Source organism: Symphodus melops, assembly GCF_947650265.1.
Source record: "Symphodus melops genome assembly, chromosome: 12".
Lineage (NCBI taxonomy): Eukaryota > Metazoa > Chordata > Actinopteri > Labriformes > Labridae > Symphodus > Symphodus melops.
The window spans coordinates 7,286,966-7,300,296 of record NC_136702.1 but is presented as its reverse complement, the minus strand read 5'-3'; the positions used below and the strand labels follow the sequence as shown (position 1 = coordinate 7,300,296).

The following is a 13,331-nucleotide window of genomic DNA, read 5'->3' as shown; positions in this document are numbered from 1 at the left end:
GTAAATAATTTTCATATGAAAATGATTCATCGTTATAGATCTTTTTACAGTTGTTTGTGTCCCCAGGAGCGCTGCTTGTCAACAGGCGAAGCAGGCACCAGCTTGGGGTTCCAGATCAGTAGGGGTGCCCCACAGGGCTAAAAACCTTTGGGTCAAAGCAACAACCTAATATGTGCAATTTTTTGCAATGACAGTAGGAAACCTCCCTAAAGGGGCCCCCTCTGAACGCATCCACTCTTGTTGCCCTGCAGGTCGGACGGCCCCTGAAATAACTTTTGTCTTAGGCAACGCCACTGTGTGTCCTTTAGCAATCTCTAGGTTTTAAATTGTTATTTCGTTTTTCTGTGTTCACTTTGCAGCTATTGATTGTCTTTTTGCATTACATCAGATCCGTCATTGATGACTTTATGAGAATTCTGCTCATCTCCTGTCTTAGGCCAGCTCCATGATTGGTTCCTCATAGTCCTTCTCCTTCCCTAGCTCCCACTCCTCTTGCACAGGTTGATTCTGAAATGATGTCCTCATATATGTTTTCTCTTCTGTTAGCTTTGCGTTGTCCTTTTTCTTACCAAACATGTTGTCTTCATCCAGCGGCTCTAGCTCCATGATCGGGTCCTTATATAAAACATTGTCCTTCTCCTTCCCCAGCTCTCCCTCCTCTTGCACAGGTTGATTCTGAAATGATATCCTGATATATTGTTCCTCTTTTGCCAGCTTTGCATCATCCTGTTTGTTTTTCTCAAACATGTTGTCTTCATTAAGCGGGACCAGCTCCATGATTGGTTCCTCATAGTTCTTCTCTTGTCCCAGCTCCTCTTGTTTTTGCACAGGTTGATGCTGAAATGATGTTAGCATATATTTTTCCTCTTCTGATAGCGTTGCATTGTCCTGTTTCTTATCAAACATGTTGTCTTTATCCAGTGGCTCCAGCTCCATGATTGGTTCCGCATAGTCCTTCTCCTTCCCTAGCTCCTCCTCCTCTTGCACAGGTTGATTCTGAAATGATGTTAGCATATATTTTTCCTCTTCTGTTAGCTCTGCATTGTCCTGTTTCTTATCTAACATGTTGTCTTCAACTAGCGGCTGCAGCTCCATGATTGGCTCGTCCAACATTTCATATTTCCCTTTCTTGTTTAAAAACTTAGGACCTGTTTCAGTCTCTGGCAGGAGGTCCATTTGCACCCCAAACACCCCAGGCTCCACCTTAACATCCTGCTCCACCTCAACCTCTGACTCATATTTAAAATGCTGCTCCTTCCCATCCTTTGGCTGCTTGCCTACCTCAAGTTCAAACATAACGTCTGGATTCAGGTTTTGATCTGACTCGATGTAAGCTTCCTGATCCACCTCTTCTGGTTTCATCATAACCTCTGGCTCCACCACACTCAGACTTTTTTCCTTTGTCATTTCATCAAGAGCCAGTTTGTCCTCCTGCTCCTTCTTGTCTCCTTGTCTGACTTGTGGCCAAGGATCATCCCCTCCTATGAGACCCTGCACAGGAAGTACATCTCTCAGTACAGGGTTTGTATCTCCTTTGGCTAGAACAGGACTTTGTGCCACAGCAGGAGCAAAGTGTGGCCGACCAAAAGCCACTGTAAGACAAAGAAAAACAAAAACAGATTATTTGATATGCGATCTTGAGTTGGTTAACATTCAGGCACAGATAATAGAACCCCCACCCACGACATATTGTGTCTTCAGCTGTCTTATATCTCTTCGTGGTCATTGGTTATCTCTTTGTAGTTGTTTTGTGTCTTTTCATCTTGTAGTTGTGTGTTATCTCTCTGTGGATCTTTTTGTTGTCATGTAGGATTTCATCTCTTGGTCATCAGTTTATTGTCACTTAATCTTTTTGTCATTCGACCGACTTTTTCTCTCTTGAGAAGGAGACTCTTCACCCACAATCACGTCCTCTCTACAAACTTGTGTTAATAATCTCATCAAGCAGAAATTTGAAAATCATGATGCTGTGTTCGTGATGTCGGTACAGCATTAGTATCAAATGTAAACCATTTTATTTCTATTGAACCAAAACTCCATTGCCAAAAAAACGTAAATTATTTTTTTAATACTTTAAATTGTTTAAGTCGATAAGCAATATAAAGCATTTCCATTGCAGATCTTGAGACAAAGAAATACAAAACGATAACCACTGTATGAGAAAATAACTAAACTGAAAGTTCAACACTATTTTTGAACTTTTTTAAAAATGTGACGAAACTCATAAACCGCATGTCACAACAACAATTTATTGGGACTACACTTTGTTGTTAGATATTTCAGAATATAGTACCTACATTTGAAGGTAACAGGTGTCCTAAACTAAAGAGAAGTAGAAATGACTCTTTCTATAATTAACTTGATAAAAAAAGGTCATACTGAAATCTCTTACCTGCCAGACTCATTGAAAGTAAAACCAGTGTCTTCATCTTGATCTGTACATAAAAACCTGTTCAGTCTGTATTCAGAATGGCAACAGTATAACCTCTGTGTTATGAGCTGTCCTTTGTGCAGCTCTGCTATTTATCTGTGTTTCTGTCTTTGGTTATGACTCTTCTAATCTTTATGAGCAGCATCGATCTTGCCCTTTATCCTGCTACTTTCTGTTAGTGAGGTAAATAAACTTTTCTTGTCACAGCTTATGTTTTGTTTTGTTTCCTGTTGGCACAAACTCGGCCGGCTTGACCGTAATGTTAGGTTACAAGTACACAGAAGTATTAATTATAGCTGATAACTGTCATCCGGAACAGTAACATCTGTCAGAGTCTCAGTGTATAGAAACACATGTGTTTTAGGTCTCTAGAAGTTCAGGATGTACAGGTTTATTCATTTGTGGCTAACGTTAAAAAGTAAGGCTGGTTGGAAATCATAGAGTTTAACTGACAACAACATGAGGACGAAACTGAAAAATGTCATCAATAGTCCAAAGTTAAGCAAACAAACCAGTCACAAAGTTGATGCTTTACCTTCAAAATAATAGAAAACAGAAAATAATTCACAGATTTGAGTGGTGGACTATCCTGTATGTCTCCTGGATGACTTAAAAGGTTGCTGTCAAAAATATATATGAGGATATAGATATGAGGAGGGGCAGATAAAGGCCAGGAGGAAGTTTTTCTGCTCAGTAAAAACTTCACTTCACACTTTGATACAATGAGCACAAATATTAATGGGGGATATGAGTCACAGTATTTTCTAACACTGGCATGGATCAACAGAGAGTGGTATCCACTGATTTCCACTTCAGACATCAACTGTTCCGTGTTCTTGCAGCTAGCACAGCTTTGGCCTTGGTGAGTTTCTTTCTGAGATTCTCTCAGTCTGGTTATAGTTCTGAGATGTGATATGTTGTCTTAATCTCTGATCTCAGATAAAGAGCCTTGCCAAGAGAACTGCTTGCAGGAGAAACATTTTGAAGCACTTTTTTTTTTTTACATTTATCAACTTTTTTGTAGTGATAGTGACCTTTTGACCTGGCAGAAAAGGCTCAGGTGAGCGACCTCAGAGGATGTGTAAGCCCTTCAAGCTCTTGTAAAATTGGCTCTATCTTAAAAGCTTTTTGGATCACATCAATGGGACAGAGCCGTTTTCAGTGTAATGCGTGACAACTGTCTGCATCTCTGCTGGTGTGACAGAATGACTGTTTGTGTCCTGCTGATCTGTGATCTTGAGACGCAGTGCCTACAACAGATGTATGGCCACTATGAGTTGTTGTTGTTATAATAGACAGACAGACAGATCTTACACGCGCTGATCAAGTGTGATTACAAAATCTCACAAGTTTCTTGTATATGAAGCTGTACATGTTAAGTCATCTCAACTGAAAACTGGAAATTGTGTTCTAAGGTTTCAAACTTAGCCTAAAATTGGATCCCACTTATTTAATACCAGCATTAAACTGTAGTAGCAACAGATCACTAAACGAAGCCCCCTGATTTAGTAAACATATTTAATGCCATGTATTAAACATCACTCCATCACTTTTGATTGGTTCATCTAAGAGTCACTATGAGAGAGAGACTGTATGTAAAACATATTTGTGTAAACAAGGCAAAAGGCATGAACTGTGCTGTGTGTGTGTGTGTATGTCTGTGTGTGTCTGTGTAAGCGTTGGCCTGTGTGTGTGTATCATGTCAGCAGTGTGTCCTGCTCAAAGCAGCTGGGATTGTCGATAGTGAACAGGTGCTGCAGCAGAGATTTTCTGAGTTTGTATTTCTCTGCGTGTCTGTGCACACGTGTCTGCACGTTCGGCCTCTCTGTGTGTCTTTGTGTATGCATGTGGCCACAAATGTAAGCATGTGTGCACATTAACCAGAATGAGGGACAATGTGCTGTTGTGTGGGCACTGCTGGTGAGAAACCTTATAGCCAAGGACGCAGTAGCTCAGCCAGCAGCTGTCCTGTCTTTGCACCTCCTATTACACCCATGTTATGTGGAAGACCTCCATCTCTAACCATGCGATTTTCTTCTTTTGAATATATTTTGACTTTTTTTTAATCATTGAGATATCCCAAAAATAGATACATAGGCATCACAATAGGTCATATTTTAAGCTAAACGTTTTCGGAATATTAAGAGAAAGTGGTGCAATACAATATCAAGAAGGCTAGTTTAAAATGTTAACACAAAACAAACATATCGGATAACAAAGCAGTGCTATCATTCTGTTTGATTTATGTTGATGCCTGAATAATTCAAGTTTATTATTCAGTCATTTGACTCGGTTTAAGTGTTCACCATTTTGCGGCAGAAATATAATTAGAAGCTAAACTACTGTGGTCATCAGCTAACCATAACTGTTCTTTTAAATGAATAAAATAAGAACAGCAAAACAAAGGTCTAACCCCTCAGTCTAATCCGAGGTCTGAGAGATACAGAATCAGCTGAAAGCAATTTATTGCTCCTTATAAAGTTATAGAAAATTGTCAAAATATCTCCAACACAGCAAACACCTTAAGTGGACTTATAGAGTTATTCTCAAGCTGTTGCATTGATATCCTGATAATTTAAAATGCAATAAAACAGAAAGCAATTCGGAGATCTGTTATCACCTACGAGACGGAACAGATCAGGCCTTGTCAAAATAAAAGGAGATCATGTTTCCCTTTGGTACCGAGCTCCCGTCTGCGCGCGCTCCCCGTCAGTTGTCCAGGATACGCGAGAGCGCGCGCTGCAGAGGGAACTTGAAGAAGCTGCAGAAAGTTTGGAGTCAAACTAATCTCTCATCTCGACAAAGGACAGACCTTAACTCACCGAGGCTTAACATGGACGTACTGAAGATGTTGGCGCTGCCTCTTCTCGTGACGTTACTGCAAAGTGAGTTTTGTTGTCTTGTTTTCAAAAACTTTATTAACTATTGCTAAAACACATATTAGTCGACTTTTAATGAAAAAAAAAGGTTTTTAGTTCAAGTATAAATGGACTAATTCATCAGATGGAATGGGAAATGTCTAAGAAAGTAGCTGGGTCTGAAAAAGTAGCTTATAGTATATGTGTGGTTAAGTGCTTTATCACAGGAGTTTCTGTTGTCTCACTTGGTTTATTTCTCATAGAATGTGCTCAGTATGGGAACCATAAATGTAGGCCTATTCAAAAGAAATTGTTTTAATGTGTTCATTGCAATTAAAGAAATCATGTAAACCAAAGAAGTGGTTGTATGAAAATTACTGTCCCCCTTCCCTGCCTTTTCCCTGATCATTTTTTAATTTCTCAGAAATGCAGGATAATGATCAAGATTTTAAATCATTTACCTACCCAATTTTACGAAAGTGAATTCAGATGAATTTGAATTTTGCAAACAACTTGCTCAAGTTTTCTTATTCAACAGATTTTTCATGTTACGTTGTTAACTGTTCACCTTTTATGCTTTGAACATGAAGCCAGGTGATTTGATTGTCATGTGTTGTGACAAATACCTATATTTGGGTATTTGTGTTGGTGCATGTGAACCCCAAATGCAAAATGGGGGGGTGGTGGAGAGAGAGAGGTGTGATCGATCAGGGACTGAGATTGTGCAGAGATGCAGTGGGTGTGGCTTAGTGTTCATGTTTAGGTTGAACCCGCTCTGATGCTGTTTGAACCCGAGATTCACGGGTTGATCCCACACATCACACAGAAGAGTCTCCTATCCCGCCCTCTCACTTTGTAGATAGCCCCTGACTGACCCTGTTGTTAATTGGACAGAGATGAAAACAACCACTCGCTATCTGCAGAAAAAAATTCATTTGAAGTTTCTTTTGGATTTTTTAAAGCTGAGGCTGCTATCCAAACAAACTGTTTAATGTTGATAATTACAGCTTGGACGTGTGTTTGATCCTTCCTGTATTTACTCATGAGGACTAAATGTCCTTGCAGACGTTTCAAAAGATCAAATCCTCATCTTCTGAGAGCTGGACAAGGAAATGTTTGGAATATTTTTAAACAATATGTTTTATTAGTTTTAAATGCATAACAGCTTAATTGCTAATACTGGAGTTGGACAGATTAAAACAGCTTTAAAGTTGGGCCAGACCAATTTGGGATTTTTTTAGGGCCGACACCGATATCGATATAGACAAAATCTGATACTGATACTCCAGCCAATAGCTTTATTGTGTTGATCCCTCAAATAAAGTTAGAAAATGCTTGTGGAAAAGATATATATTGAAACTGGTCACTCAACTGGAAAGTAACTGAGAGTGTATATCCGTCACAGCTTGACGCTCTGGAGGGTGTGTGTTGTAATCCATAGATGAAAGCCGAGACTGGCCTACACCAAAGTCACTGGACAATATCTGTTAAAATTATCGGCTGGCCGATCAATGGCTCGGGCTCTACTTTAAAGTAGCCTCTAAAACAATGCTTTCAAATGCAATGCAATCAGAAGAATTCAAATGAATACTTTAATGACTGATATCAGGGACAAGTTGTGGCCTCTTATGAACTTTTGCTTGTTTTTGTAGTGAGTTCACAGAATAGTGTTAAAATCAGGTTCAGGTTTCAGCCGTGGCACAGGGTCAAAGTAAAGCACAGGGGGGTTAAGGGTTCACTGTAGATCCCCATGTGTGCAATGCAGATATCTGTGTGTGTGTGTGTGTGTGTGTGTGTGTGTGTGTGTGTGTGTGTGGTGTGCCAGCTGAGAAGGATAAGGTTACTGTCATACAGACGTGCTTTGTCTGCATAAGAAAAACACACTTTCCAGGCATGTGTGCGCTACACAAAGACACACGCTCCCCCTTCTTAACCCAACAAACACATTACGGTCATCTTTTCCCTTGAGTGTTGTTGTTCTTACTCCAAAGTGATTTCTTAATAACACCAAACAAGACAGGTGTGTTGCAGTTTCTCAGAATTCTGAGAATTCAACCTGCCTTTCTCATTAGCTCCATTCAAAGTCAATTTGATTTGTTCAATGGAAAGAAAAAGATAGCTTGAATTAATGAACAATTGTGAGCGAAGGTTGTACACACATAAAATGAGCACCACATCAACACTTCGTCTAATTCTCTTCTGTCCATCTGTGTGGATTCAAAATCTAAGACTACACACTGCCACCATTATCTTCGAGGTTTTGTTCAGAGAAATTAAAGTATCTTGGGGTGTGTGTGTGTGTGTGTGTGTGTGTGTGTGTGTGTGTGTGTGTGTGGGAGAAGGGACAGATCACTAAAGGACGTTATCAGTTGAGCATAAAGCTGCTTGTCAGAGAGTCGTCCATCACCTGCATTCCTCCGCAGCACCGCTCCTGGTACCACCAGGATGTAACGTCACACTCCGTTCCTGTGCGTGCGTGCGTGTGTGTGTGTGTGTGTGTGTGTGTGTGTGTGTGTGTGTGTGTGTGTGTGTGTGTGTGGGTTGTGCACATTTTTTGTTGAGTTAAATAAATGTAGTAGAAAGAGTGTGTGGACTTCTTCTTGTATTTAAGATGATGATTATCTTCTGCTCTCTCTGACTGCGAACGAATGACATCCCCACAGTCTGAAGCTAATAACATAAAGCCTTTAATGTAGCAAATAGTCCAATAGAAATAGATTTTCTAAATATATATTGATGTTTGTTTTTCTCCTGCAGGTCCTGTGTGTCTGTCAGTGACAGTCAGCAGCAGTAAACCTAAAGTAGAGGTCCACGAGCACTCAGGTGAGACTGTTCACTGTTTATGAACTTTAAGGCACATTACTGCCTCGTGAGACTGAAAAGATTGGCATCCTTAAACATGAATCTTTTTAAAAGTTACAGTCAATTGCCTTTTCCTTAAAAATTAAATATAAACTAACGGCGCTCTATCTTAACTTGTGTACGGTGGCCTGTAGGTGCAGAGGCGACACTCAAAAGCAAATCCCAAACAAATTGGCTGACATGTGCCGCAAAAGAAACAAACATGCTGCAAGAAGCTGGAACAAATGCATCAACATCAAACACCCTGCAGATACATTGGAGAAACTCTCCTTTCATTATTTGATTCTGATCAGAAAGCACGAGTCAAAAGCAAAACCATTTGAAAAAATGTATGAACATTCAAAACGGAGCACAAAGTGAAGTGTGACCATGTTGGTTTGAAACATTATTAAATTGCTTTTTTTTAAAAAATCTTTTCTTGCAGACGCGGTGCTTTCCTGCGAGTTCCGGACAGAAAAAGATCAGAGCCCTCGAATCGAGTGGAAAAGGAAAGGGAAGGGAGTCACATTTGTGTACTTCAATCAGAAATTTACTGGTGAGTGACACGGACGCATTTACTCGCTGAATGCTCGATGTCCTCTCAACTGAACATACTGTTGTTTTGCAGCTTCGCTTTCCATTCGCCCTCCATTATCACATCACATTTGTTCTTTTTTTATTACGTCACATTTAGACATGTTTTTTTTTGTTTATCCTCCCTCACTCTTCCTCTTCAGCATCTTATGCAGGACGAGCAAAGATAGAAGGCGCCACCATGACGATACACTCTGTTACTCAGAAAGACTCCGGCGAGTACCGCTGTGAGGTCACTGCCAGCGAGGATCACGTCAACCTGGGAGAGGCCACTGTAACCCTGAACGTGCTCGGTATGAAAACAGTCCTGTATTTGATAAGGCCGATTTGATTCTGTGTAAACTCACATGAGATGCTCCTCTTTAAAGACACATTGACATAGCTGTGAAAGAATTTTCCCCCTGCGATTTATGTCAGCGAGATTTCGTTATACAGCAAAATCAAAAACAGTGAAAAGCATGAAAAAAGTTGCAGATTTTTTTAGGGGTGATAAAATGAATTGTTGCCATGATGTAGACATTGACAGTTATGCATCGACGCAGTGACAGGACATAATGGATTATTGCACACTGACACAGATTGTGGAGTTTCTGGCTGCGGCTGGACCATTACAATCTGTTCTGCTTTGCAATGTAAATATATTAATGCCGACATGTATCCAAAGCCATGTCTAAATAATGAAAAAAGGGAGTTTATATTTATCTGACTTCTTGACTTCATCGATAAAAAAAGTCATAGATACATAAAAAATAAAAACTGGAGACCAGTGAGGAGCACAGCCCCAGTTTTTAGAAGGCAGTTTGGCTTTGTCACGAGAGCAGGCACCTCATATCCAGAGGACACAGTGTTTAGAAAAGCACAAGGGCTTTATTTTGACTTCAGGGTATCTGTCACTTTCTGACCCAATTTCTTGTTAAAAATAAACAAAACAAAGCTGTTTTGCATTTAAATGTCTAAGTGTTTTTGCTGCAGCTTCAGCTTTTATTTCTCTCTGTGCCTCTTCAGTGCCACCTCATGTCCCGTCCTGCGAGGTGCCGAACTCTGTGTTTGTAGGCGCAGGCCTCGACCTCCTCTGTAAGGATAAACTCAGCGTCCCTCCTGCCACATACCGCTGGTTCAAAGACAACAAGGCCATGATGGCCACAGCAGATACTCCGTACAGCATTGACGCAAACAAAGGCACTCTGGTCAGTACACACCTTAATACTCAAATATACATGTCAATGCAACTGGAAGTACTTGAAACAAGTCTAAAGAAACAAACATCTTTTCTTTGTGTGGAGCAGAAGTTTAGGAGTGTGTCCAAAATGGATGCAGGGATGTACCGCTGTGAGTCCTCTAACAACGTGGGGGCTCCAAAGAGCTGTGTGGCCCAGCAGCTTAAAGTGACAGAATGTAAGTGCTTTTGTCACAACTGTTTGCTGGACTTTACATGTCTTGCTGTATTCATCAAACCCTGACAAAATGCTTCCTTCTCTCTCTTTAGATCCTTTGAATTTGACCGTTTTGATAGCGGGAGCTGCAGGTTTTGTGACACTCACACTCCTCTGCTGCATCTGTGTGTGTGTGTGCCGACGCCGAGGCTGCTGCAAAAGTGAGTAGTGTGTTTGAGAGAGTTGCCTCAGTAAGTACCTGTCATTTAAGATGTTTGTATTACTGTTTGTATTCTAGCTTTTCCAGCTTTATTTCCCGCTGCAACTGACAGTTGTTTTTAATGTACTCGCGCTGCTTGCTCAGCATAAAAAAAGTAGACCGACAATTTATCAGATAAACGTCAGACAGAAACAGGATGTGGAAAACAAACTTTAACTAACAAAATAGGAAACAAATATCCATCGGCTTTGGTAGGAGAGTGATCATGACGATATGTACTGCTGTTTTAATCTTTGTATTTCTTTGTTGTTTCTTTTGAACAGAGAACAAGAAAACAAAAAGGTGAGGGTTTCACTCTTCATTCTGGCTCTTGTTGGGGCCTGTAGCTAAGTGTGATGAAGCAGTAATGAGCTCACACTGAACTGCCACCCTCTGTCTTTTTAGCACAAAGTCCTACAACCCTCCGCCACCTCCTCCTCCTCCCATCCGCAATGTGAGTGATCACAGTTGTTATCGTGTCTTGTTTTGTTTGCTGCCTCGAATTTAGGTTGCCATTAAATTGCGTTGATAAGATGCTGATAACTCTGCTCCCATACTGATTAAAGGAAATGATTCATTGCTTGTCTCTCTGCTCTCTACAGCTCAAGCACTACAAACAAACTCAGTCCTTTATGATCTGAGGAGGAAGAACTCTCTGACGGACTTGTAGCCACAGTCGATCTGAAGTGGAAACGTGCAACACACATTCAATATTTATTGTAATCTTTAAAATTTGAAACTCAGTCTTTCAAATACTTTAACAGGCAACATCTTTCATAGCTGTGTTTTTGTTGAGTTTGTCCAGGCATGTCAGAAAATCCTATTCCAACTCGTCTCAGACTTCAGGGTCAATGTTCAGCAATTATTGATAATAACACGCTCAAATCACCAACGGCCTGTAACAACTGGGTGCTTATCCTGGATTAGCGTCAAATGTAAGAAAACGGCAAGGACAGCACTCCAAGAACCACCATGAAGTTTTTAGCTCTCTTGTGTCACCTACAGGCACGTCTGCGTAACTCATTCTCACCGATGACTTCACATTTTGTACAGAAAGTATACTTCTTTTTTTTTGTTTCATTTTGTACACAGATTCAGAAGTGTTGTTTTATATGATATATTTTTTTTGTATTTTTTTTTCTATCATGTTGCGTGGTCGTGGTGATCTTATGATTTCTCTTTGTTTAATATTTGGCTGTATAAATTCAAATGATGTGAATTGAATGGCAAATGAACAGGTGTCTGCACACACTGAATGGTGTTGGAAAGCTCTCAGTCTATCTCTTTATCGATTAACACCAAATGAAATTGGTTGAAATTGGCTTCAAGCATAAAGCAAGGCTTAAATATAAATGCATAAAAAAATGCTGTGAGATAGAGAATCTACAATTTTTGTATATAATGTATTTACATTTCATGTCCATGTTGATGAACTTTAATAAGTACATTCTACAGTATATGCGCCCACAGTCTGTGACACATTTTTAAAATGCTGGTTTATATAATAATAAAGTGGCCATAGCTTCACAGAGCAGAAAGCTTTGCTGTAGACTTTGGTCTTGCAACAGAGTATAAAAAAATACACACTGATGACGCAGTACAATTCTTGCTTGTGTTTTTGCTACATATATTGAATATAAATATATTCTACATGTTTGTGTTGGTTTAACAGAATCTGCATGGCAATATTTTCTCTCTCCATGTTAGAAGACTCAAACTGTTAAGTGCCCAACAATGGCTGCTACGTCTGAATTCATTTTAAACTTCTTGGCTCAGTATATGTTAAAGTGCACTTCATTAACAGTAATTCTCCCTATTTAACTCCATTAAATCTAGTATTATATGCATTAACACTAAAGCAAATTACACCATGTGTACTGCTAGGTCTTTATGGAACAATCACATTTGTTGGGGATCATTTACTATGATCTATTTTATCTGATTTATTTTACTTCTTTGATTATCATTATTTTGAGAAGATATCTGCATTGTTAAGAAACTATTATTTTATATAAAGATTTCATAACAAAGAATCTAACTTCACCAATCTTGAATTCAACAATTTATTTTCTACCAAGTAAACAACGTCTGCCTGTCTACTAAACTTGGTTGTTCAGCTTCTCTTGTCTTTTTCTGACCACCAGATGGCGCCACGGCACTGACTGTGTCTGTTAACACCAGCACAAACAAGGAGCCTTCAGCGCCAGCTTTTATCCATTATTAGCCAATGAACAGTCCCACTTTTGTTCTCCTCGTTTGTTCTCGTTGTTGTCCTTATTGTGCTCCCCATAAATTAAAAATCTTGAAACAGTGATTTCCTGCAGCTCTTCTTCAGTGTGAGTCTAGAGTTACTGTCTGTGCATAGGCCTACTCACGACTTAAGTATTGGGAGTAATAATGGATCTAATTAATTAGAATTTTGGATATCTTTATATCTGTCTTGTGTATAATCTTTAACTGTTATAATTAACAAAGATCTGTTGTCATTCATGCTCATAACCTTCCCTGAAACTACAGTAAGTGGCTCATATTGATTTGCTAATATGGCTGCTTGTTGGATTTAACCTTTCTGCCCAAACTCTGTTTGGCTGTGAAGGAAGGACATCAGCTGAGCTCTAAAACGTGCAAATGTTGCTCAGCAGTATGACAATTGTGTTCAAGCTCTACGCTTAATGGGAAATGTATTTGTGCTAGCATGATCTTTGTAAAGGCCATGGTAATTGTATTTGACCAAACGAAAATAGACACAAAAAAAAACAGTCTGTTCCAAAAGTACATCTTTTCTGCACAATTATTTTAAAATAAACAATAGCTAAAGAAAACACGTGACCACAAAAAGAATTGCTGTGTTGGTTTGTACTTTTTCTATACACAATGTTAAGCCTTAATATATTTTAAACAGGTTATTTTAATCAAAATTCTTCTTCTGTACAGTGGTGATGAAAAGAGAATAAGCTAAAAAGACCATGATCCTT

At 39.4% G+C, this 13,331-nt stretch overlaps 2 protein-coding genes across 2 annotated transcripts; one reads left to right on the top strand and one right to left on the bottom strand.

The window, feature by feature from the left end:
• Positions 1–432: 432 nt before the first annotated feature.
• LOC306832947 (uncharacterized protein) lies at positions 433–2,494 on the bottom strand (the record flags this gene model as incomplete). The annotated part of the gene is made up of 2 exons (XM_079357969.1): positions 2,393–2,494; positions 433–1,592 (listed from the first exon to the last, which is right to left on the bottom strand). The coding sequence occupies exons 1-2, from the start codon at positions 2,427–2,429 to the stop codon at positions 433–435; spliced, it is 1,197 nt and encodes a 398-aa protein (XP_079214095.1). The 5' UTR covers positions 2,430–2,494.
• Positions 2,495–5,188: 2,694 nt separating this feature from the next.
• On the top strand, positions 5,189–12,670 carry jam2b (junctional adhesion molecule 2b). Its single transcript, XM_079358235.1, has 10 exons — positions 5,189–5,316; positions 8,047–8,112; positions 8,576–8,686; positions 8,868–9,017; positions 9,730–9,911; positions 10,011–10,119; positions 10,211–10,318; positions 10,641–10,659; positions 10,762–10,810; positions 10,959–12,670. Exons 1-10 carry the CDS (start codon positions 5,265–5,267, stop codon positions 10,995–10,997), a joined length of 885 nt encoding a protein of 294 aa, XP_079214361.1. The 5' UTR covers positions 5,189–5,264; the 3' UTR covers positions 10,998–12,670.
• Positions 12,671–13,331: the final 661 nt, after the last annotated feature.

What these genes read in the sequence shown, in the direction of transcription:
- jam2b (XM_079358235.1), top strand. Translation starts at nt 5,265, where the DNA reads ATGGACGTACTGAAGATGTTGGCGCTGCCTCTTCTCGTGACGTTACTG. An exon ending in TCTCGTGACGTTACTGCAAA is followed by an intron (nt 5,317 to 8,046) that starts GTGAGTTTTGTT and finishes TTTCTCCTGCAG; the next exon opens with GTCCTGTGTGTCTGTCAGTG. An exon ending in TGTAACCCTGAACGTGCTCG is followed by an intron (nt 9,018 to 9,729) that starts GTATGAAAACAG and finishes GTGCCTCTTCAG; the next exon opens with TGCCACCTCATGTCCCGTCC.